This window comes from Spodoptera frugiperda, chromosome 23, assembly GCF_023101765.2.
Source record: "Spodoptera frugiperda isolate SF20-4 chromosome 23, AGI-APGP_CSIRO_Sfru_2.0, whole genome shotgun sequence".
Lineage (NCBI taxonomy): Eukaryota > Metazoa > Arthropoda > Insecta > Lepidoptera > Noctuidae > Spodoptera > Spodoptera frugiperda.
In genome coordinates this window covers 5,277,384-5,304,135 of record NC_064234.1, presented here as the reverse complement: position 1 = coordinate 5,304,135, position 26,752 = coordinate 5,277,384, and the positions used below count along the sequence as shown (strand labels likewise).

Genomic DNA, 26,752 nt, shown 5'->3' with positions numbered 1-26,752 from the left:
CTAATAAATATGTATCAATTTCTAAAATAATGAGAATTCCATTTCTTGGTTCAGGTTTTGTTAAGATGGACTTGGTTAAGTCTTTGACTGCCAATAGAAAACTGTTGAACCTCCGCTAACGTCGGTCACCGGTAACCACCACGGCGTTCAATGTGTTAAGTAAACATTAAATAACTCTGAGTTCGGCGGTTAGTGAATCTTTGTGCTTAAGTAGGTACCTAATTATAATGTGGTATGCGTATATTTTAATCGTATTCGAAAATAATAAAAATGATGCAATATCTAGTACAGTTAGTTACTACTTACCTTATATATTTTTATTTTTTGGAAAATAAGATATTAGACTGAACTGGATTCGTCTTATGTTATAATTTTAAGTGTTATTCTTTCCTGTACTTAATTTTGGAAAGTACCGTAAGTTCGGGTTACTTTGACCACAGAATAATAAGTCTTTGACCCTACGGGTAACTTTAACCCAAACTTTTAGACCAATAAAAACTGATATGCGCTTTGTTCTGGATTCCTATTGGTTATAGAATTTGGGTCAAAGTTACCCCCCAGCGGGCTATATTTAATCCGAACATGGTGTATGGTTTAAATATTTAAATGTCAATAGAATGTAAGGTGATTCCGTCCACGACAACAAAAACCAATAATATATAATTATAATGTCATAGTGATATTTTTTCAAAATTATATTATACATTTTTTATAATACTCGTACCAAATATACGTTTTAACAAGTATAAATTAGTTTTACTCTACCAACTATGAAAGACACAATTAAAATTTTGTTATAAAATATCTACGACAGGTAATATGGTTTCCTTTTACTTAAGTACTACAATCATATTCAAAAAAGTATTATAACTCTCCACTTCATAAAATTGTATATAATTATTCAATGAGTATTTTCATTAATGTCCTTAGTCCTTACTAGATGGCGCTGTTACTACTTAAAGCCCTGTTAATCTTATAACTGTAGCTTACAATAGACGATAAACTAGTAAATAATGGTTTGGCAGTGGCAACTAGCCCATATATACAACCTGTAACTTAAAGGGGGTATACATATCAAGTGCACCGCTTCTATTTTTTTTATTTTTTTTAAACTGAAATTTCGTGTAGGGATTCTATTCAACCTGTATTCTTCAGCGCTTCTTGATGTATATGGTTATTTTGTTACACGTTGTATTAATGTAAATCTATTAAAATATCACTAAAATAAACAAGAAACAGTCATAAAATTGAGTTAGGTTAGGTTAGATCAAAATCTTTACACGACAGGTCGATTTTTGACATTAGTTCTGTAGAGTTTCTGTCAAAAGTGAGGATCCATCCATATTTGATGATTTTAAATTAACATCAGTTGTTTAGATAAATTAGCAGTCTGTAGAGTGTAGGTACATAGACTTTTCGTAGGTATTCAAGTAAATATAAACCATCAAAAACATATCCTGTAAAAAAGCCTAAGTCTCGCACCTCAGTTTGTCCGTAAACAGTTTTGAGATCCATGTAATACCAAGTCGGTTATTTTATTTAGTCCCTACTTAAGGGACCTTCTGTCTTAAGTTATTACGTAAATTGTTATCATATCAATATTACATTCATTTTATGTTTTAAATAAAATAGATCCGACTTGGCTATCACACTTAATCAAGCAATAGACCATCGTGATCTGTAATCATGAAATAGACTAAACAACAAATAGACTATACGATAAATTAATGTCAACAATAATAGGTACGGTATACTTGTGTTTTCATGCGATGGCCGAGTCAATCAAGTATTTTATTTAAAACATAAAATAAATGTAATATTGATATTATAACAATTTAACAAACAGCAAATGAAAAACCTGACTTGACTTGTGACTGAAATCTTAAACTAGAGTACTGAATAATAATAATAAACGCATAGATCCAGTCAAAACGAGTAAAGATTGAAATCTAGTTAGGATTGTATATCGGAACACAGATAGATCTACGCGAGACACAATGTGTTTTCTATTGTGTGTCATAAATCTGTCTACAGACCAGTTAAACCACGGCGTCTCCAAAACGATCATCCAATGAGGAACTTAGAGAATCCACCTCATGTTCACAGATGAAGAAGGCTTTCGTATCACAACTAATGTCGTTCAGCAGTCCATTGTAAAACATGGACCCACATTGCTCCAGGTCGCCTCCATCAGGCTGATTTGTGCCCCAGCACGTGTACCCAGTGTCATCTAATGCTGTACCTGTAATTGAAGAGATATTGTCATTATTAACACATTGAACGCCGTTGTGGTCACCGGTGACCGACGTTAGCGGAGGATTTGCCTTCAACCCTTTTCTATTGGCAGCTGACTGACATCTGGCTGCCTCGATGCGGCAAAATGTGGGCAAAGTATTGTTGAACTTTTTTCAGTATGTCGAAAATTTCTCAATATTAGCACGGAGCCTGGAAATGTGACCGCTACATAGCGTTTGGCTCACCCCCTATTACATGGGACTTACAACATAAATGGTGTACTAATGAAAATAAAACTAAATTAAAACATACCTCTAACAGCCTGCCAACCCTCATTAGCCCTGTTATGGAAGCCCAAGTGAACGGCACCTCTCATGAAGTTCCCTGGTACCCTGTCTTTGGGTTTGGATTCTGTTAGGGCCACGAGATAATCAGCTTCTTCTTGCGTGTTGATAACAGCTAGGTATGACTGCTCAGCATTACATACAGCATAAGCATCGGTCCAGTTCATTGGGGTTAGGTGGAACTTGTAACATCTGCCAAACTGCTCATTGTACACGTAATCTGGAAGTTAAATGATAAATGATAAATGATAAATGATATTTATTTCTGTAAATAGATTATAAAATAACACTTTTACACGTCAATATTTCAAATAGCTAGATGAGGCCGGCATTTCCTATCCGACTACTCTGAGAAGAAATGCCGAAACAAACTCAGAGGTCATAGTCTCTTTTAAAGTCCAGACAAAATCAATTAAAGATGTCGGAGAACCGTGCAAGTTTATTCTGTAGTGGTCTTTTGAGGAAAGAACCACAGCAGTTTGAGCGGACCTGTTCAGATGGCAGCACGCATGTGTCAGTTTACAATGAGCTCAGCTGACGGCTGTTGCTGAATGATCCGACGAACAATACCTACCAAAAGAACATTTGGGTAGGCCACACAAATGCTCACACTGTCAGAATATAATTAACTAAAAGTGAAATGACTAGGCAAACTCTCGCACGGTCCTCAAACTAACAATTTTAAAAATAATATGTGAAAACAAAAAAATATCGAATGATATTAATGTATATCATGTCAAATTGTATAAAAATGTAACTTGTGTTACAAACATGTCAACATGACCTGTGTGGACATTATAGCGGCTCACTCCCAAGCCTGACTATCATCTAAGTAGTCTTTAATTTTATAAAAAGCTTTACTATACAGTTTTTCTTTAATAACATTTTTAAATTTATTCAGGCTCAAACTTTGAATATCGCTGGGAATTTTATTGTAAAAGCGTATGCATTGACATCTGAACGAACCACTTATTTTCTTAAGTCTAGTAGTGGGAACAATATATTTGTTTTTATTTCTAGTGTTTATATTATGTATATCACAATACTTTTTGAATAAATTAATGTTTTTGTGAGCATACACTACATTTTCATAAATGTATTGAGAAGGAACAGTCAATATATTAATTTCTTTAAATAATTCCCTAAGAGAGTGCCTCGGACTAAGATTATAAATTGATCGAATGGCTCTTTTCTGCAGCACAAAGACAGACTGAATGTCAGCAGCATTTCCCCACAGGAGGATACCATATGACATGATACTATGAAAATAACTAAAGTATACTAATCGCGCTGTATTTACATCGGTCAAATTTCTAATTTTTTTAACGGCATATGCTGCAGAGCTGAGTCTTTTCGACAACTTATCTACGTGTGGAGCCCACTGTAGCTTAGCGTCCAGAGTTATACCTAAAAAGACAGTTGAATCTACAGGGTCCAACTCCTCGCCCTTGATTAGCACGCTGGTTTTCACATGTCTAACATTTGGTGTTGTGAATTTAATGCATTTAGTTTTTGATTCATTAAGTAATAAATTATTGGCACTAAACCAGCGTACTATTTTTGAGAGAGCACTATTTACATGATCACTGACTAATTGTCCACGTTTGAGTTTAAACAATAAAGATGTATCATCAGCAAACAGTACTATCCCATGGTTATCCTTCACAAGGTAAGGTAAATCATTAATATAAATAAGAAAGAGAAACGGGCCGAGAATTGACCCCTGCGGAACACCCATCCTAACAATAGACCCGGAGGAAACTTTTCCGTTAATGTCGACTCTCTGAATCCTATCACTCAAGTATGAAATAAGAAGATCCAGAGAGCTGCCCCGTATTCCATAATGGGATAGCTTCCTGATCAGTGTTTCATGAGAGACACAATCGAACGCCTTGGATAAGTCACAAAAAATACCCAATGCGTCGGCCGAGTCCTCCCATGCATCATAAATGTTATTAAGAAGTTCAACACCGGCATCAGTTGTTGAACGACCCCTTGTAAAACCAAACTGGTTTCCATGTAATAATTTATTTCTATTAAAGAATCTTTGCAACTGATATAGAATAATTTTTTCAAAAATTTTACTGAATGTAGGTAGTACTGAAATAGGTCTAAAGTTAGTGGGGTCAGAAGTACTACCCGATTTAAATAACGGAGTTATTTTACTATTCTTCATGAGATCAGGAAACACACCACGATCGACACAGTTATTAAAGATTAGAGCTAATACGGGTGCTACAATATCTATTACAGAGCCGGTAATGTACACAGAATTACCCCACAGATCTGCAGTCTTTTTCTTGTTCAAGGTATGGAACGTTTTGACAATATCTGTATAATCTATGTGTTCGAAAGAGAAGCCTAAATTGCAAGCTGCAACATTTTCTTTTAGTAAAGATTCTGCAACTGTGGGAGATGAGTTCAAAGACTTAGTAGTGGATACAGGAACGTCCGAAAAGAAGTTTTCAAATGCAGCTGCGACTTCTGCATCCGATTTAATTACATTATTATCAATTATAAGACTAAATTCACTACTCTTCTCTTTAGACCTCCCTGTTTCACTGTTAATAATACTCCAGGTCGCTTTAATTACATTGTCACTGTTTTTTATTTTAGAGCTCAAGTATAACGATTTTGCAATTGAGCAAACTTTTTTAAATAATTTAGAATATTTCTTTACATATTCACTAAATTCAGTTGTATTAATATATGTTCTCTCGTTATAAAGTTCATATAGGCGTTTCCTACTCTTATAGATGCCAGTAGTTGCCCATTGATTGAAAGACGCATTGCCATGAGCTGGTATGGTTTTAGGTGTGAAGGTGGACTTAAACTCGGTATGGTAAATGTTAAAAAATTCATCACACAAGTTATTAGAATTTTTATTCCTTAATAATAAAGGTATTTTGTCAGTGAGTTTAGATTTGAAAGTTTCAATGCGTCTTTCAGTCTTTGGGTTAACAATAATATGTGGTTTCGACACTTTATTTACTTTATTTGTTATTGAAATTAATTGTCCACAATGATCTGAATCAAGCAATGATATTATTTGTTTATTAGTTGGTACAATGTCAGTATAAATATTATCTAGGCAAGTGGCACTAGTAGGAGTTATCCTAGTGGGCTCCAGAAACAGGTTCGTGAGGTTAAATGAGGCAAATAAACTTACAATTTTTGTACTTAAACTAGAATTTTCTAACAAATTTACATTAAAATCGCCACAAGTAATGATGAATTTATTTGAACTACTGAGTTTATTTAGTACTTCATCTAATACTGTTTCAAAACAGTCATACAAACCAGTAGGTGGTCTATACACACTTAAAACAATAAACCGCTCTAATTCCACACAGGCTATTTCAACAGTACGTTCAACAGAGTAACTAACTATATCCTTGCGTTCTTTAAATTTAAGTTTGTTGTTTAGTAAAATTAGTGAACCACCATGTATAGCGTTCTCCCTGCTGAACGAGCTACCAATCTGATGATTACCAAAGTTGAACATTAGTTGATGAGATTTCAACCAATGCTCAGTAATGCACATAATATCAATACTATTACAATTTAAAAATAGTTCTATTTCTAATTCCTTACTCAAAAAACCTTGTATATTTTGGTGAACCAGATTGATAACATTACTGTTATATTTGCAAGAGGTGGACTCTCTTGTCTTATTTTTTAATTTAAATTATGGGGAATGTCAATACTAATAGAATTATTTTGAGCTATGTCAATATTTGAATGTTGCTCAATAGGAGCAACCTGTTTAGCCAAGTTTTTGGCTGTTATATTAATAAAATATGATAGCGACACAGCTATCTGTCTTAAATAATACCTGGAAAGATAGTACCTATCTTTCGTCAAATATACATGTTTACCAACATAATTGTTGGTGTCAATAATATGTACATTTGTGTAATTGCATAAATTATAATTTATGCAATTACACATTGCAACATTTAATTTATATCTATGGTTATTTTCTTCCTGTGGCAAGCTATTGCTGTAAGGTAATGTAAACAAAATTATTTGCTTTAGTTTAAGTGCTACAAGTGAACTATGATATTTAAGAAAATTATTTTTATTCAAACTACCTCTATTTGCACAAATAATTATGAGGGTAGCATCATGATTAAAATTATAATTAATAATTCTCTCCAAAATATTACCAAAAGTACAGCCGGGCATACAGTGATTTATTATTGATTGTCCAGGGTATTTACTTGTCAATAAGGAACCTAAGTTTTTACCAATCTCATCACTGAAGATCACAACATTATTGTTATTACAGCTAGAGTTATTATTACATTGGCTAGGAAGTAATAAACTGGCACCATGAGACAAGGTGGTATCACATGGTGGCAAAGTACAAGCAGGCAGTACATTGCTGGAATCACATTTCTCACATTGGTTCTCCTGTGATTGTGACCGCACTAACTCATCCATCGCCAACATGTATTCTCTCATTTGTTTTTCAGATGCACTATATTTGTTGGTCATGGTGTGCAACTTTGCAGTTAAATGGTCTAGTTCTAACTGTAGGTTGTTGGTGTCAGTTTCATACTTCCTGTTATTTTTATTTAATCTTGAAGAGTAAATATTTAGTTGGTTTAGAAGCGGAAACGCTCTTTATTTAGTTTAACATTTTTTATAAAAAACTTTTGTCTTTTGATCAATCTGTTGGTTTTTGTTATAAATTTATTGATCTTAATATATTTTTTTAGTTTATTATTACTAAAACAAGGATTTTTTTAGAATGACATGAATCACTTTCACCTGTTAAATCTATAGTCAATGGATTCAAGTCTATTTGTTGTGATTGAGAAGCACGGGCTGACACCAATTCGCTGAAGAGACTGTTATTCAGACTGGCCGTGATGTTGTGGTTAATCATTTCAAGGTGGCTAATTTGATTATTGGCCTCATGTAGCTGATGTTCTAGAAGAGCTTTACTATGTAATGTTTGTTCGTACTCAATGCTACACTGACTGAATCCGTCCACAACAAATTGGAGCCTATCCCGAGCCTCAATGGCTTCAGTGTGTTGAGTATGTAACTGAGCCATTTCACATTTCAGTTTCTTATTATTATTTAAAACGTCTAAAAATTCCTTCTCATTGTCATCTCTTTCCTTCAGCAGTTGATCACACAACTCTTTTGAAGCCTTTAGTTCGCTCAAAGCCAGGTTGAGTTTTGACTCCTCTTGGCGAGCATGGGCTTTGCGAGTTAGAATCATATTGAAAGTTAGAGAAGGAGACAGTAAGATGGAAGTTATGTTAATAATATGAAAAATTGATGTTGATTTAGTTAAGAAAACTGCTAGAAAAGTTAAGTAGTTTCAAACAAAGGAGTTGTGTCAACAACCGCAAAGAGGTTATGTTTACTAATATTTTTAACTTATCAGGCCTTATACTTGAATTTTATTTAGTGATATTGTTGTAAATACGATTATTATAATGCAAAATAGCCTATTTCGTTCAAATTATACAACATTTTACCTGATATTGAGATGACAGTTTAACAAATTCCTTACGCCGGTAACCGTAAATTTTCCAACTTCATCAATTTCACAAAATCACTTTAAAAATACGAAATCTTCTTAGTATACACTATATATTATGTATTTCCTCAGTGTTGAGATTGTTTCAGAGATTAATACACTAAAAAAACATAAATTAAAGAAAAAATAATACGGACAGTAACAAATCAGCTGTTTACCCCAGTGTTGCCACAGCAAAAAAAAAACGCTACGTAGTTCGTAGCTCCGAATCAAGCATCAGCCCTACTGGGCCCCACCTGTGGGGGTCTGATGGCATTGCATTATTGATATATGATTTATAACTAAAATAGTTTAACGTTTCTCGAAGATTCTTCTGTGAAATCTATACCTAAAGGAAATCTGATCATTAATGATTGTATTTTCCCACTTTATAAAAGGTTTCTCGAAACCAAAAAACCCAACATTCCACGACATAACTCAAATCTAGACTAATAAATAAAATTAGAGTGTCTGTTTGTATTATTGATATAACTGCTTTTTACTACATGCATATGAATATACATACGATACATATGACAAAATGTTGTTAATTACTATTTTTGTGTGGCTGTCTGTCTGTTTGGTCCGGCTAACATCTGCAATGGCTGGACCGATTTCGACGGGACTTTTATTAGCAGGTAGTTGATGCACGAAGAAGCAACTTAAGCTACTTTTATTTTAGAAAATGAAGTCATAAGGTCCGAAAATCACGAGCGAAGCTATGGGCATCAGCTTGTCATACATTGCTTAAGAATTTCGTGGCGTAGTTTTGTAAACCAGACCAAACAGGTTTTATAACTACAGTAGGTACCATATGTATTAGATGTAAATACGATGTTTGGTAAAAAAAAAAACGCCCAAATAGCTGAATGTAAGAGAAGTAAAAATAAGTCTGGTTTTCCTGCCTAACGCTATAACTCCATAACGAACGAATTGATTTTTTGCATTCGTTGGAAAGGTCTCGGGCTCCGTGAGGTTTATAACAAAACAAAAATTAAGGAAAAGTTTAACATTGGTGGCGAAACGGAGTTCGTCGGGTTTGTTAGTGTTCTATATGGTAGGTACAAGGAAGAGGTAAATTATAAATACCTAATAATTTGATACAACACAACACATAGTTTAAGACGCGCATTGTGTATTTTCATCAGTCATGTTATGGTAATTGAAATCAGATGTACTTTTTAGAAGAAACTACACAGGAGAATAAAACAAGAAGTTTGTGTTAATTCACATCAAACCTTTAGTACGAGTTTGCTTTATGTTGAACGAAAACGGAACGGGAGCGCGTTTGGCCCTCTAATTGGCCGGTGCGAATGACCCAACCAATCAGAGAACCGAACTCGCTCTCGTTTCGTTTTCGTTTCCTCAGATCCAGAACAACAATCTGTGGATAAATTATTATGTTATCGGCTTAATCACATAACTATTTGATGAGGAACTCGACTAGTTTCAAGCCATCCTAGAGCCTGATATTCATGAGTTATCGTATCTAGTCGTGACGTGAGTAAGCCGATAACATAATAATTAATTTAATATGTCTCACGAAAGTTATAATAAAACAATTTGTGGATCATACAGAAGTTAATAATATACGGTATATAAACGCTTGCCGTTTGTTATCAAATCTTTATATATTATTATAACTTTTAGCATATAGGTACTGCATAAAGTATCCAATCGTAAATAAAGGTCTAAGGTCAATGAACCACTGATAACAAGGTATTTTCCCTCAGATACGTAACGCCTTATATTCCCCGATTTAATTAAGAGATGGTCTAAAGTGCAAATTGCTTATCATATTTCGCACACAGTTTTCTTCTAAAATTTTCGAAAAAGATTTAAGGGTGCTTTAAAACCAGAGATGTGCTATGTTACGTTGCTGTGGCGTTTGGCTTCGATCTATCTTATTCATTGATATACACAGCTTTGCACTGATAGAAACTGACTGCATATATGCTTACAAACATTCACATTTATGAAATAAATAGTAAGTATCTATAATGTTTAGTTTATGCTTTCAAAACTTGTAATCCTTGCTGGTAGCCGCGGATTACCTACCGCTGAGTTTTTGGAAGTCTGAACGTTAAACAAAAGTTCATTCACCTCGTGTCTGGTTTGCAGTTGCATATAAGTAATATGAATATTATTGTATAATGTAATTAGCTAGTTCCGCGCGGTTTCACCCATTCTGATCGGCTCCTCTTTATCTTAGACTGATGTATTATAGCCTATAATAACCTATCCTTATAGGCTATAATAGCCTATAACCTTCCTTGAAAAAAATTTTCCAACGGACCGGTAGTAGGAGATTGGCGCGTTCAAACAAACTAAGCTACAGGTTTATATAATAAAAATAAAAGAAAAAATATATGCTGGTTTAAATTACAGGTAGTGTGTATTTCAATACGAAATCAATCTACTTTTAATTGAGACATTAGTATATGCTAGCCAATCCATTAAAAACAACTTTCGAATTAATTTATCTACGTATTACGGTTATAAAACAAATTGCAGTGCTTGCATAAAACAATGTAACCCGTTACCGGGGCTGCGGCTTCAAGCAAGATACAGAACAGGGTGGTTTTTAGTCAGTAAGAGTCTGACACCTCGCCCAAGACGGGAGAAGACTATAGATGATTTTCCTCAAAAAAAAAAAACAGATTCCACGTAGTACCAACTGCAAAAAGTTCGAAATGGAACAGAGAGAATTTGTTGTTGAACCGTGTTAGGAGACACATTCCTGAGATTTAAGAATTTTCTCCTTTTTTAAAGTCGGTAAATAATTCCAAAGGCGTTCTCGTGACTAGAGGGTAATTTTTTCGACAGAGGTCATTAAACATGGCAATGCTGCCAGCTAGCTCCGGACTGCGTAGTGGCTCGAAAAGCAGGAGTATAAACGGGGTGATTTTTAGTCAGTAAGAGTCTGACACTCCCTCTCGCCTTGCCCTGGCGAGAGAAATCATTGGATGATTTTCCCCCCTTAAAAAAAAGTCTGACATTTCCTCTCGCCTCACCTAAAGCGGGAAAAGTCATTCAATCCTCCCTCAAAAAAAAAGCTACCCGCTAACATTTTCCTTATTTTATCAACGAGGAAGAGTTACCTGCGTACCTAAAGCATATTATTATAAAAATCATACCTAAGTTGGGGAAATTGCACCTCTGATTCCATTCCAAAGATTGTAGACTCTTTTTGCATATAAATGGGAACTTCTTAGTGCATTGGTCATCATTAAGGGTGCCATCTTGTCTCAGTATCACACAGTCTTCGACACCGCCAGCATCGTTCGGTTCTCCTGGACCCCAGTTGTTGTACACGTCTGATACTGGTAGACCTGTAAAATAAAATGTATAATAAATAAATAAATAACCTTTATTGTACACCTTTACATAAATTCAGCATAAGTTAACATCGTATAGGATGAAAGTGCACAAAGGCGGCCTTATCGCTTATAGCGACACTTCCAGGCAACCTTTGGGTGGATGGAGCTGTTGAGTGGTAGTGTCAGTAATGTATGTATGCAACATCACGCCTTTTATCACGTTACGGCACGTAAAGCCACTGTACAATGTGCTTTTCACCATTTCGTTTATAAGTCCTATGTATTAGGGGCCTGTTGCCATATTTTCGAAAAACCGATTAACCCATCGTATGCCGAAACGTTGATCCACGCGAGACACAATGTATTTTCTACTGTTATACAAGGGGTTGAAGTCCATTAGTATTTTGCTTGACACGGGAATCAAACACGAGACCCCTTGCCTGGCAGTCGCAACTGCGACCACTCGAACAACGAGGCAGTCTTTTATGTATTTATTGATATATTTTAATTGTCGTGTTGGCGCGGTGGTTCCAAATATGGCAAATATCGAGGTGACTTTTATACCTTATATGTATACTTTCTAAAAATTATTTAGATACCGTGAAGGAAAACGTGAGGACACCTGGGCTTATAATTTATACCTGGCTTGAGCAAGCGTGGTGATTAATGCTCATGTCGTCACCGTGTTAGGTGATTAAAGAGAATTTACTTTATATCTTAATGTCATTCTTATCTTCAGTTTTCAATAAGTCTCTAATTACAGATTTAATAATATCGGAAATTCATAGATGATAAACATGGTAAATATCCCGCTTCAAGTTCTAATGATATTGTTAGTGACCATGTCAGTTTAAAAACTTATATATATTGTTTAGTAAATGCTGATTACATGAGACGATAAGGTCATTAATGCCTAACACGACGTCTGCTATTATTTTATGAGGTAAACTTATAGAGACACAGATCTTAGGTAAACTTAAAACCTGATCTGTTGATCTGACGAAAAATGAAACATTAGGTAAGTATTCTAATCGAGGTATTCCTCGAAGCGCACCTCTCCAAGCGCACCTATTTTATTCCTCGAAGCGCACCCGTTAGTTGCGCTTCAAGGAACTATTAAAAATATTAATTTTTATTTCCTCGAAGCGCACCTATGTTTTATTTTCGACTAGAGAGGGGATGCTAACTGAAACTATCGATAATAAGGTATCGATAATCTGATATAAGTAGCGCTATCTATGAGCAAATAAGGTTAAACCTTTAAAAATAGTTTCTTGTCGATGTATGACATCGCAAAATGAAATGTTCCGCTTGAAACCGCCAATCAACGACTTTTATTAGTTATTTTATACAATATTCAAGAACTCTGTACTCGTCGACCATAGATTGTTATTTTTTTACCCGACAGCGCCAGAAGGAGGGTTATTACCCGACAGCGCCAGAAGGAGGGTTATGTTTTTCGAGAGTATGTATGTATGTATGTATAATTGTTTGGCACGCTCTGCAGCCTAAACGGCTTGATGGATTTTGGCTTAAGAGGTCTCGTTAGATTCGTATTTACTGTGAGAGTGACACTGGATATATCAAAATATAAAAAAATACAAAGTAGCGTATTTTTGGCGCCAAATTCGAATATTGTTCACTTTATAGCCTGAACGACTCGATGGATTTCAGCTTGATAGGAGTCGTTTGATTTGTATTACTGTGAGAGTGACACTAGATATATAAAAATATAAAAATAATAAAACTAAAAGAAAATAAAATAAAAAATGTAATTTAAAAAACTAAAAAAACCCGACTGCGTTTCTTTATAAGGGGTTTTTTTAGTTTTTTCATTTAGTAATGATCCTAATGAGTGAACAAAGACCTCAACCGAAAGTATTAGTATAATACGTATAATTATTATTACTTACTTGAACATCTGTTGGACATTTCCCAAACAAACGTTGAAGTCCAAGACTTTTATTCCGTTTATTATACAGTCCAGTTTCAATATTTTTAAATTGAATATTGTATAAAATAACGTCGTTGATTGGCGGTTTCAAGCGGAACATTTCATTTTGCGATGTAATACATCGACAAGAAACTATTTTTAAAGGTTTAACCTTATTTGCTCATAGATAGCGCTACGTATATCAGATTATCGATATCTTATTATCGATAGTTTCAGTTAGCATCCCCTCTCTAGTCGAAAATAAAACACAGGTGCGCTTCGAGGAAATAAAAATTAATATTTTTAATAGTTCCATGAAGCGCAACTAACGGGTGCGCTTCGAGGAATAAAATAGGTGCGCTTGGAGAGGTGCGCTTCAAAACAGTTGCGCTTCGAGGAATACCTCTTCTAATCAAGATCTAGTTAAACACAACTTATGAATAAAGTAACCCACCGGTGCAATATATAATACCGAATCACACTAATATTAATAAAAATGTGAAAGTATGTTTGTATGGGTATTTGGTCGTAAATCACTTTATAGTTATATAGTTTTCTATTGAACGTATTTTGATGAAATTTGGTATACAGACGCGGAAGCCGCTGGCAGAAGCTAGTTATGAAATAAAAATGATGATAACTTCTTTATCGATGACACAACCGAACCCAGTGTACAGAACATAATAAAAAACCTAATGTAAGATCAGGTTTCTTTATCCCTAGGGGGTAATTTTGACCTAAATTCTATAACCTATAAGAATCCAGACAAAGCGTATATGTATTATATTTTCATTGGTCTTAAAGAAAGTTAAGAAACCCGCTCTTACGGTACTTAAATAAATTCCTCGCGTTAAATATTCACACTCGCAATAACAAAAGTAACATTTTTGTTTTGTTTTTTGAACAAGAACTTACTGTAAATTAATAAATAAAGAACTCAGTATTGTTACAGTAAAGTGACCATTACTGATTACACATAACTACATAATATAATAAGTATATGATACTGTTACTATGTACATGTACATGCCAGTTATATCTTCGGGGATTTACTAACTACAAAAGGTTATGTCGCGTCAATTGTTTATACAATAACGTTTTATTATCAACGTATAATAACAAACACAGTGTGATAATAAATATATGCTTACCGTCAATAGTTTCAAAAACTCCTTTTACTATTAAATCTGATATTCCCACGTACACCCAACGGTATGGTTGGGTAGCGTTCCAAAAGGAAAGTACCGCGTGCGCCTCATCGTCGTTTTCTGGGTAAAATAAACTGGCCCCTTCTAATGCACACACCCGCTTCGCTTCAGGCCAAGTTTTATGTAACGTGTGGATCTTATAGAAACCTTCAACTGCCTCTAAATACTTATAATCCTTACGGAAGAATTTTTTGTCTCTTTGTCCATCTGCAAATTGAAAAATGTAGGTATTAGAAAATAATATTATCTTTCTGTTAGAAAAGCGAATATGAATATATGAATGTATAACAAAATAACTTTCAAATGACATGTCTACTTACATGAATAATCCGATACAATGTTGACTATGATAAAAAATAACAAAGTTCTGTGTAACATTTTGAGGACTGACGCGACAAGCGTCGTGTATCACTCGAAGCGAACGTATGAGGTCGCGAACGGATTCTCCGCGAGTCTGCACAATTTACATAAAGATACATATAAAGACCAATGTATATAAGGATCTTTATCGCGTGTCAAATGTTATTTTACACGTAGGTATGTTTTGTAACAGGAAAAGTCATACAGTTAATCAGCTTAGAAATGTTTATGGTCATCTTGATTTAAAAATTAATTTAATTTCTATTACCTCCCATCTTAAACATATTATGTATATCCATTATTTGCAAAACGTAGGTGGGGAATTCACAGATTTAACTAAAAAGCTTACGAAAACGAATACAGTTATTCGAAACAAAAAGTATTTGTGTGGCCACTACCCACGTACAGTAACCTCAATATTCGTACTCGTATCTTTTTGGAATGGAATAAAGAAGAAATTCAAGTGTGTGAAGGTCCTGCTTCGGCACCAATGGACCTGCTAGACCATACCACGGCTTCACAGAAAACCGACGTGACACAAAGCTAGCGTGTGAGGTCACTAGAGGCCAGTAGATAATTACACCCTTCGCAATCTACTCAATCCCCGATCCTCCAACAACCCTTAAATACCTAACCCCAAAAGGCTGGCAACGTACTTGTAATGCTTCTGGTGTGTCGGGTGTACATGGGCGGCGGCGATTGCTTATCATCAGATAATGTCTCCTCGATTACCGGCTTATACAATAAAAGAAAGAAATCACAATATACCTGCCTAATACCCAGTAGTGCAGTCTCTTTTGTGCTTTAAGGCTTAAGTCATTCTGTCTCCTGCATTAAATTCACCGAGGGAAGTAGAAACTATCGTTTTGTTTTACTTCTCCTCTAATAACATCTTCTGATTTGTTTCGTTGCGGGATACAAGACAGTCATTAATTTCCCTGGGACGCGCCGGACTTCAGTGTTCCGGTATTTTCATGTTTGGATCTACGGTATGGGAGAGTGTGGCGGGCTTGTCCAAAAAAAAATACCTGCCTAATACACCTGCATATCGCTGTATATAATTTACTTCTTTTATTTCTTAGGGTTTTAGGACAAGGCTTTATATTACTTAGGTTGCATAATTAATATACTAAAGCCTCAATAAGTAAAAATGTTCAATGTTATGGAACATAATCTGCAACTACGTCATTGTTGAGATAATTTTAAATTATAAGTTCTGGTTCACTGAAACTTAAAACTAATTGCATGTTAAAAAATAGTGTTGTTTTTTTTTACAAAATGTTCAGTGCTTATAATCGCCTTGTAGTTTTAACCTGTAGACCCTGTAGTATCTTGGACATTAAAATTATTATCAATAGTATCTATATATTATAATTATATACCTATAGAATGATATGTAAATATAAATGGGATGAGACTGCGCACTTACTCTGTTGCACGCCCCACGTGCATCAATCAACAATCATGGATTCTAATAATTTGTTTATTTTACTTGTGCTTTACATTTCGGAATTCTCTGGTAAGTTTTGCAGTAATAAGTTAATAAGTATTAGCCTTCTTCTTCCTTCGCACTTTTCCACCAGTGATATTCTATGTAGCTCTAACTATGCTACGAAGTGAAACTATGTGACCGTTTCTAAACTGCCATAATTGCGTTGTTAATTTGCAACAGCGGTTAAGTGGAAAAAGAAGTTCCCGCAATTTCAGTGATGAATGAGGGGAAAGATTCCATCAAGAAATTTGCACCATGAAGGAACGATACAAGGGCAGATGGGATGTGCAATAGATTTTTAAGTGTGGGAGAGCCATGCTTCGGCACGAATGGGCCGGCTCGACCGGAGTGATACCACGGCCTCACAGAAAACCGACGTGAAACAACGTTTGCGTTGTGTTTCGTTGTGTGAGTGACTTGAGTGAGGTTACCGGAGGCCCAATTCCCCCCTTCCCAATCTTCCCCATCCCCGATTCCCGAACAACAACCCTTAAATTACTAACTCCCAAAAAGCCGGCAACGCACTTGTAACGCCTCTGGTGTTTCAAGTGTCCATGGGCGGCGGCGATTGCTTACCATCAGGTAATACGTCTGCTCGATTACCGGCTTGTTACATAAAAAAAAAATTGATGGCAGATTATGCTGGAGCTTGAAATGAGATCTCCCACATGAATCTCATGCAAGAAAATCCTTCGAACGTGATCTTTGTATCACTTTGGAAAATAAAATACTTTTTTACAAAATTATTAAGTACTAGCTTCCGCCCGCGACTCCGTCCGCGCGGATGTCGGTCTCGCGTCGAAGTTTTATTTCTCCATTTTAGTAACTCTGACAATGACATCTTGTAAATGCCAGGTCCATAATAATTAAGGAGATCCCTCTATTGAGCTACTACTGTTGAGCTCGCGTTCTGTAGAATAAAACTGAAAAATAAAGATTTTTTTCTACGTATTTTTCCAGGATAAAAAGTATTCTATTTTATGTCCAGGATAGTAAGGTATAATTATACCAAGTTTCATTGAAATCGAACCGTTAGTTTTCACGTGATGCTTGAACATACAGACAGACAGACAGACAAAAAAAATTAATCACATATTTGGGTTTGGTATCGATCCAGTAACACCCCCTGCTATTGCTGCCTGCTTTCAATATTTTCAATGTACAGAATTGACCCTTCTACAGATTTATTATAATATGAATGAATGAATGAATGAATGTGTTATAAACTTAAGAGTAGACAAATATAATCAGAAAGCTCCGAACTGCTAATAAGCTATCGGGAGTTATACGTGTTATTGTGAGTCAACCATAAGAGATAGACATTTGCTCTCCTAGAATATTATTTAAACAATTTTAAGGAAAACATTTCCGTCATACATTATTTTTGTGTAGTGTAAGTATACTATAACCTGCCCAGGAGTATGAACATACAGACAGACAGACAGACAAACAGACAAAAAAAAATCTGATTGCATTTTTGGCGTCAGTATCGATCTCTAATCACCCGCTGATAGTTATTTTGGAAATGTATTTCATGTACAGAATTGACCTCTCTACAGATTTATTATAAGTATAGATAAATATAGGTATACCTATATATGCCATGTCTCTAAAACTAAAGCTGATAGATGAAAACGACTTTTATTTTCAAAATCAGGACTCAGAATAATGATCAGGATGTCATATTATGACTACAATGAAAGCTAATTAACCGCCTGGAAAAAAACATGTGTCAATTATTTATTATAGTTTCATTGCTTCTTTTTTTCAGGGGGACAACCAATCGTTTTCCGCCCTGGTTACACATATATTGCACAACAACAAAGCTTCTACAAGGTTCACTTGTCCAGAATGAGCTGGTTTGAAGCCAAGCGCATGTGTGTTCTTGAAGATGCCAGTCTATTCTACCCACAAAATGAGGAGGAAGCCAAAGATGTCCTGTCGTTTATTACACATACTGCACCAACGATACCATCAATATATTTGTCATTAAATGATCTTGACACAAAAGGAATGTATCAGACCATTGATGGTAATTGGCTTACTTATTATTTCACATATAGTTTCTACTTCACTCTGTGTTTTATGAAGAACCAGGTTATGCCAGCGACTTCGTATACTACTAAACGTAACTGAATCACCTGCAAATCCACCTAATCCTCTATCCTCTGAGTTTTCGACCACTTTAATAGTCATTGTTTCTGAACTGAGGATCTGTGAGACAGTCTACATCAGTTATACTTGATCATGTTTGTAGGTAAACCAATCTCCGATGTATACCACAAGTGGAGTCCAGGTGAGCCAAACAATAATAATGGCGAAGAAGATTGCGTTATCTTAATATTAGAAAATGGACTATTTAATGATGGTAACTGTAACACTACGGAATATTTTGTCTGTAAGAAGCCGCTTGATTCGAGAAGCAATATGTCGAATTCAGGTAAGTAACTTATTTTATTTGTGCTTTACATTTCGGAATTCTCTGGTAAGTTATCCAGTAATAAGTTAATAAGTCGCCTTTCCTTGGAGACGGGTCAAGTGCCGATCGCATGGAAGATGGCCAACGTGCAGCTTGTGCCCAAAAAAGGTAGTCGTGCCCACCCTAACAATTACCGACCTATCTCAGTCACGTCCATACTCACTCTGCAAGAGTATAGAACGTGTACTTAACATGAGGCTCCTGGCATACCTTGAAGGTAAAGACCTCAGCGATCGGCAGTACGGGTTTCACAGCAACTGATTTACTGGGGCCCTGCTTGCGTATTGCCACTCATATTTGGAGCGAGGCCATGGAGAAACACGGGGACATTAGCGGTCTCGCTCGATATATCTAAGGCCTTAGATAGGGTATGGCACGACAGCCTCCTGCTGATCGGCAAGCTTCCTGCTGATCTGTGCAGATGGATTGCAGACTTCTTGAGGCATCGGTCAATTCGAGTAGTCATCGATGGCTACTGGACATCAACGGCCTGCTTAAATAAAATTATAAAGCTGTGGAGTTTGTTCACAAAATTAATATAATGCCCAAAATTACTGTTCTTAAGTGTTCTTCTTAAGTGTTATTTATTTATTATAGTTTCAATGATTCTTTTTTTTCAGTTGGTCAAGAAATCATTTTCCGACCTGATTACACATATATTGCACAACAACAAAGCTTCTACAAGGTTCACTTGCCCGAAATGACATGGTTTGAAGCCAAGCGCATATGTGCTCTCGAAGACGCAAGTCTATTCTACCCACAAAATGAGGAGGAAGCCAAAGATGTCCTATTGTTTATTAAAGATACTGATCCAATGATATCATCAATATATTTGTCATTAAATGATCTTGACAAAAAAGGAGTGTTTAAGACCATTGATGGTAATTGGCTTACTTATTATTTCACATATAGTTTCTACTTTACTCAGTGTTTTATGAAGAACTAGCTTATGCCAGCGACTTCGTACACTACTAAACGAAACTGAATCACCTGCAAATCTACCTAATCCTCTATCAAAGTCAAAGTCAAAATCATTTATTTCAAATAGACCAGGAAGGCACTTTTGAACGTCAAAGCAAATATAATAATATTAATAACGTCTGTCTGTCGGTCAGTCCTCTAGTGAAGCTATTTGCTCGTTCCAAAGTGCAGATTCCTATGGAGAAGAACGAGCAAGAAACTCCATAGGTTACTCTTTTTCAATCAGATTCACAATACAATTCTTGGTTACATTGTTTCGATTACTTCAACTATGTGATGTACTATCCCTGAACTGAGGATCAGTGAGATAGTCAATATCAGTTATACTTGGTCATGTTTGTAGGTAAACCAATCTCCGATGTATACAACAAGTGGGGTCCAGGTGAGCCAAACAATCTTGGCGATGAGGATTGCGCTGTCTTACACCAAAATGGGGAACTAAATGATTTAAACTGTAACATTAAGCAACGTTTTGTCTGTAAGAAGCCGCTTGATTCGGGATGCAATATGTCGAATTCACGTAAGTAACTTATTTTATTTGTGCTTTACATTTCGGAATTATCTGGTAAGTTTTGCAGTAATAAGTTTAATAAGTATTAGCTTTCTTTTTCCTTCGTGCTTTTCCACCAGAGATATGCTTTGTAGCTCTAGCTATGCTAAGAAGATGTAATAGCTAAGGTGTGAAACTATATGACCGTTTCCACCGATACTAAGAGTATCCGATGTATCGATAGTAAGGAAGTCATCCATAGCACGCATCTTGCCATATAAAAAACATAACTTAGCTGAATCCGTTTCTACCAGTTAGCTATACTATGTGTACCAATGAATATGATTGGTGGAAGCCAAACGCGTCCACAGCAACGAAAAGCCGCCTCATCCTTTTTTATTTAGGTATTTCGTTGTCATGTTCCTTGCAGTCCATCCTCATAACCTTATTTAAAGGAAGTATCGCTTTGTCATATGATTTTCCTCACTTCTTGCGTCAAAGAAGAACTCTTCTCTCATTCCTAACTAAATGGGTATAGGTACCATATCGTGATATTGTAACGGCATAGCGTATAGGTACTAAAGATGTCTAATGTTGCAACGTAAGCTTCGATTATTTTAAACGTGAAGGAAACTTGCACTAATTTAATGTCTTTCGTTTGGAAGCGATTTAGTAATCGCAGGTCGATTAAAGAAATATTATTTATTTATTTTAGTTTCATTGATTCTTTTTTTTCAGTTGGACAAGAAATCGTTTTCCGACCTGATTACACGTATATAGCACAACAACAAAGCTTCTACAAGGTTCACTTGTCCAAAATGACCTGGTTTGAAGCCAAGCGCATGTGTGCTCTTGAAGAAGCAAGTTTATTCTACCCAGAAAATGAGAAGGAAGCCAAAGATGTCCTGTCGTTTATTCAAAATACTACGCAAACGATACCATCAATATATTTGTCATTAAATGATCTTGAGATAAAAGGAGTGTATCAGACCATTGATGGTAATTGGCTTACTCATTATTTCACATATAGTTTCTACTTCACTCTGTGTTTTATGAAGAACTAGCTTATGCCAGCGACTTCGTCGTACACTACTAAACGTTACTGAATCACCTGCAAATCTACCTAATCCTCTATCCTCTGAGTTTCCAACCACTATAATAGTCATTGTTTCTGAACTGAGGATCAGTGAGATAGTCAATATCAGTTATACTTGGCCATGTTTGTAGGTAAACCAATCTCCGATGTATACAACAAGTGGAGCCCAGGTGAGCCAAACAATAATAATGGCGAAGAAGATTGCGTTGTCTTAGTATTAGAAAATGGACTATTTAATGATGGTAACTGTAACACTACGGAATATTTTGTCTGTAAGAAGCTGCTTTATTCAGTGAGACGGAATTCGGGATGCAATATGCCGAATTCAGGTAAGGAACTTATTTTACTTGTGCTTCACATTTCGGAATTCTCTGGTAAGTTTTGCAGTAATAAGTATTAGCCTTCTTCCTTCGTGCTTTTCCACCAGAGTTATGCCATATGCTACGAAGATGTAATAGCTAAGGTGTGAAACTATGTCACCGTTTCCACCGACACTAAGTTACCTCCTCACGCCCCAGCCGTCGCGAGAGACACTCCGGGCGTCGGAGATCGCGTGACGATCTCCAACCACCGTAGGTGCGGGTCTGCGGACAGCGAGCAAGGGTAGCTCGCCGTCCGACCAGAACCAAACCCGTGCGTGAGGCGCATCGCGTTCCGCGTGTGCCTTAAAGAGCCATCAGACTACCACAGATGGGGCCCAGTAGGGCCGATGCCTAATCCGGAGCTGCGGACTACCTTGCGGGTTTACCGGGGCACCGGCTCGACAGGCAGGACTAGGAACGGGGTGGTTTTAGTTAGTCAGAGTTTGACACTCCCTCTTGCCTCACCCGGAGATACGCCCCACCGAGAGAAGGCATTGGGTGATTTTCCACCCTCAAAAATAAAAGTCTCTCAAATATGAAAGAGATACTTGTGCCATCAAATGCATATGCATTTGCCCTATTTGCAAGAAAATCATTAAAAAGATCACTTTTGAAAATTGAATATTTTTATAGTATTACTTTTTTACAAAATTATACCTATATATGTCATATCTCTAAAACTAAAGCTGATAGATGAAAACTATTTTTATTTTCAGAATCAGGATGCCATATGTCTACATGCAATCTAATTAACCGCCTGGATTTTTTTTAATGTGTTATTTTTTTATGGAATAGGAGGCAAACGAGCAAACGAGTCACCTGATGGTAAGCGATCAGCGCCGTCCATGGACACCCGCAACACCAGAGGAATCACAGGTGCGTTGCCGGCCTTTTTAAAAAGGAGTATGCTCTTTTCTTGACGGTTTGAAGGTCGTATCGGTTCGGAAATACCGCCGATGACAGCTCATTCCACAGTTTTGCTGTGCGAGGCAGAAAGTTGGGGGGTGATTTTTCAAAAAACTTTAACTTTTATTAAACAAATCATTAATCTCCCGCGTTATTAAGCACCGTGTTAGCTTATTATCATCCTTATTTTTATTGAATTGGTTGAGAGCAGTGTCACAGCTTAATATATTGAAACCAAATTTTGAGTTTCAATCGGCAGAATTGTTAACTTTTGGTTGAGGATAATGACGCCGTTAACATTTTGTGTTTTTTTTCGGAAAATCACCCGCGAGAAGCTCACAGTTGTGGCCCGCCAACCATCTATGATGGGGATGGAAATGCTGTCGTGTAGGTGGATGGCGAAAAGAAGCGGCAGGTATAAGACCAAACAATTCCTCAGAGCACTCCCCGTGGTACCTATAGGCGATAGAAAATGCACAACGAAGCTACATCTCTACGCATTGCCAAAGTGTCAAGTCGATTTGAAACTTATTATAGTTTCATTGCTTCTTTTTTTCAGGGGGACAAGACATAATTTTCCGACCTGATTACACATATATTGCACAACAACAAAGCTTCTACAAGGTGCACTTGCCCGAAATGACCTGGTTTGAAGCCAAGCGCATATGTGCTCTCGAAGACGCAAGTCTATTCTACCCACAAAATGAGGAGGAAGCCAAAGATGTCCTGTTGTTTATTAAAAATACTAAGCTACCGATTCATTCAATATATTTGTCATTAAATGATCTTGACATAGAAGGAATGTATCAGACCATTGATGGTAATTGGCTTACTCATTATTTCACATATAGTTTCTACTTCACTCAGTGTTTTATGAAGAACCAGCTTATGATAGCGACTTCGTACACTATTAAACGTAACTGAACCACCTGCACATCTACCTAATCCTCTATCCTCTGGGTTTTCGCCCACTATAATAGTAATTGTTTCTGAACTGAGGATCAGTGAGATAGTCAATATCAGTTATACTTGGTCATGTTTGTAGGTAAACCAATCTCCGATGTATACAACAAGTGGGGTCCAGGTGAGCCAAACAATAATAAAGGCGAAGAGGATTGCGTTGTCTTATTCGAAAATGGACAATTTAATGATGTTAACTGTAACAATATGAAACATTTTGTCTGTAAGAAGCCGCTTGAGGCAGTGACATGGAATTCGAGATGCAATATGTCGAATTCAGGTAAGTAACTTATTCCTACGTGTAGGTACCTATTTGGCAGATTTAGACAAATGAGTTATGTTTGTTACCGTTAGTTGTGCATTAATAAAAACTAGAGAAGTAATATAGTATGTCTTTAGGTTACATATTCAGCGAGGAGACAGGCAACTGTTACAAGTTGCACACGAAGCCTTTGAACTGGATTGATGCGTATGCCACGTGTCTGCTTGAGCGAACTACCCTGGCCGTGATCGACTCCACGTCAGAAAGAGATTTCCTCGCAAATCTAGCGATACGCGCGGCGACGCATCTAATTTCGGAGACTTATCAAAAAGGAATATTTCATTTGGGTTTCCATAACAGACATAATACTGGTTGGACAACAGTTAGAGGTATGTGACGTGCAAACATTACAAATAATTGCCTTCAGTACAAGATATAAAACTATTGTTGTAAGGTATTTGTTGATTTGAACTAGTCTTATTTTATTATACCTACCGTAGGGAAACCTCTTATGACGTTATTTAAACCACATATTTGTTATCATCTTGGCTGAAAATATACGAATAAATGAGCGAAATAGGCCCAGTAGTTAGGCCAAAAGTGCATTATTCTCTTTGAACTAATTTGAACACTAGCTTCCACAGGGCCGCATCGTACGCATCGTAAGCATCGTACGCATTACGTATGACGACGTATAGGCATTGCCGACGAGCGGTCCGTATGATGCGGATCAATGGACGCAGTTGTATGAGTTTCTATACAATACTTACAAGACTAATTAAAATCCGTTGCATGCGATGCGTACGACATTATAACAGCCGCACCGCGTGTCCGTAACATTCCTAGACAACCTACAACATTACAGATCTTCTGTCGGCAATAAAAATGAAGTTGATCTCACAGAATTTAATATTTTATTAACTTTGTTTGAAAATTTAATTTTCGGTTTTCGTTGAAATATTTTCTTGCCGACAGAAGAGTTGTAATTAGGCTTACGAGTGCGGATGAGTACTACTCGTAGTTTCATTTAAATCATAATAATATGAGTGATCTCCATACTGTATATATGGAACTAGTATATAAACACTACAGAAGTTAGATTAGGTACCGTACTTTTTGTTTTGTCGGTTTTTTTTTAATTTGCCGTGCACGGCATGTTGATATTGCCGTATTCAAAAACATGTTCCGAAAACAATTGCTAATAAGGACTGAGTAAAGTAACCATTAAATGACTAGTACAGCGTTAAAAGTGAAATATTTTAATAACGGTTCATTTTAATAACGGTTCAAACATCTATCGGTTTGTTCGACAAATATTTTGGCAACGTTCTATTCTATAACTGATGCCTCGTTGGTCGAGTGGTCGCAAGTGCGACTGCCGAACAAGGGGTCTTCGATTCCTGGGTCGGGCAAAGTATTACTGGGCTTTTTTGGATTTTCGAAAAAATTTTCGGTAGTAGCACGGAGTCTGGAATTGTGTCCCAGTATATGGCAATAGGCTCACCCCCTATTACATGGGACTTACAACACAAATGGTGAAAAGTGGGTGTACATTGTTTAGCGGCATTACATGCCGTAATGTGCACCTCTGCCTACCCCTTCGGGGATAAAAGGCGTGACGTTGTGTGTGTGTCTATTCTATAACCCCACAGAAGATTATGCTGTAGGTAATAACAAGTCACTTTGTAAATATTGTTCACAGGAAATCCTATAGTAACTGATAATGAATACTGGTGGGGCGGCCACTACCCTGGTGAAGAATGCAATAACAAGTGTGGTGGTATGTTCTACGATGGATACCTGGTCAACAACGACTGTGAAGTTAAGAGTTTCTTCATTTGTGAACACCAAGGAGAAAACCATGTCGGAAAGATTAATATGGACCAGCAATCGGTTGCACTGGTTCCCGAGGTGGTGACGCCTGAGCCCTGAGGAGCCTACCTTAATAAAGCTAAGGCTTCCTTGCCCTTCGCCGCTCGTTCGGTGTGAGTTGAGCCTAAATACCCCGTCATCATCCCTACTGCTTCCACCAGCCTCTGCCAATGGCTTTGCTCTTATTCCTTATTTATTTATATTATTATTATCTCATGTTGTTCCAGTTCAGACTGTAATCTATCTCTGCGCTAAACTTCATCAAAATTCATCCAATCGTTTCTTCATTAAAGAATAGGTAGCTAACAAACATAAATGTCCTCACAAATTGAAAATATTTTAGTTTTCTCGGCCTTTTTAAGATGGAGGTTCAATTCCACCCTAATCATCCCAAACCCCGATTCCCCAATAACCCTTAAATTCCTAACCCCCAAAATGCCCGCAAAGCACTTGTATACTGTATAGCCTCTGATGTTTCAAGTGTCCATGGGCGGCGATTGCTTACCATCAGGTGATACATCTGCTCGTTTACCGTTTAACGGCGAATTCCATAAAAAAGTGATATAATCTATTTTCTTGTTTATAAATAAATTGCAATTTAGTACGTTTATTTTATACTGTTTTATTTGTATGTCCTTAAATTGGAAGAAATACATGGCACAGTACACAGTAGAAAATGACTGTACCTAGTGCGAAAAAATATCTGGCTGGGGCCAAAATTCAGGTCTAGAATATAGGTTATATAGGGTGACTGGTAATAAGTGAAGGATATTTAAACACGTGTTCGAGCGCGAGTAGCACCGAGGCAACCGCGCCTTCGTTTTTGAAAAACTAGTTCAGATTATGGAACTTTACGCGCGCGCGCTAATGAAACTTTATCGTTTTGTTATTGTGATAAAAATAAAACTAATAA

At 36.5% G+C, this 26,752-nt stretch overlaps 2 protein-coding genes across 9 annotated transcripts; one reads left to right on the top strand and one right to left on the bottom strand.

Moving 5' to 3' along the window:
- Positions 1-658: 658 nt before the first annotated feature.
- LOC118266976 (macrophage mannose receptor 1) lies at positions 659-15,066 on the bottom strand. Its single transcript, XM_035580669.2, has 5 exons — positions 14,900-15,066; positions 14,523-14,786; positions 11,256-11,450; positions 2,548-2,799; positions 659-2,242 (listed from the first exon to the last, which is right to left on the bottom strand). Exons 1-5 carry the CDS (start codon positions 14,955-14,957, stop codon positions 2,040-2,042), a joined length of 972 nt encoding a protein of 323 aa, XP_035436562.2. The 5' UTR covers positions 14,958-15,066; the 3' UTR covers positions 659-2,039.
- Positions 15,067-16,338: 1,272 nt separating this feature from the next.
- On the top strand, positions 16,339-26,449 carry LOC118267044 (macrophage mannose receptor 1). Of its 8 annotated transcripts, none has more exons than XM_050702985.1 (12): positions 16,339-16,458; positions 18,203-18,463; positions 18,689-18,871; positions 19,531-19,791; positions 20,235-20,411; positions 21,120-21,380; positions 21,609-21,806; positions 22,635-22,715; positions 23,305-23,565; positions 23,791-23,985; positions 24,105-24,356; positions 25,670-26,449. In XM_050702985.1, exons 1-12 carry the CDS (start codon positions 16,404-16,406, stop codon positions 25,897-25,899), a joined length of 2,415 nt encoding a protein of 804 aa, XP_050558942.1. In that variant the 5' UTR covers positions 16,339-16,403; the 3' UTR covers positions 25,900-26,449. The 8 variants fall into 8 exon arrangements, with proteins under 8 accessions (XP_050558942.1, XP_050558943.1, XP_050558945.1 ...); XM_050702986.1 differs by having other exon boundaries at positions 18,689-18,873; positions 19,536-19,791; XM_050702988.1 differs by lacking the exon at positions 20,235-20,411 and having other exon boundaries at positions 19,531-19,595; positions 21,185-21,380.
- Positions 26,450-26,752: the final 303 nt, after the last annotated feature.

Coding starts and splice junctions, on each gene's coding strand:
- LOC118266976 (XM_035580669.2), bottom strand. CDS start 14,957: ATGTTACACAGAACTTTGTTATTTTTTATCATAGTCAACATTGTATCG. Junction 2,800..11,255: donor GTGCAATTTCCCCAACTTAG/GTATGATTTTTA, acceptor TTTAACTTCCAG/ATTACGTGTACAATGAGCAG. Junction 2,243..2,547: donor GGGTTGGCAGGCTGTTAGAG/GTATGTTTTAAT, acceptor CTTCAATTACAG/GTACAGCATTAGATGACACT.
- LOC118267044 (XM_050702985.1), top strand. CDS start 16,404: ATGGATTCTAATAATTTGTTTATTTTACTTGTGCTTTACATTTCGGAA. Junction 16,459..18,202: donor TTACATTTCGGAATTCTCTG/GTAAGTTTTGCA, acceptor TCTTTTTTTCAG/GGGGACAACCAATCGTTTTC. Junction 21,381..21,608: donor AGTGTATCAGACCATTGATG/GTAATTGGCTTA, acceptor CCATGTTTGTAG/GTAAACCAATCTCCGATGTA.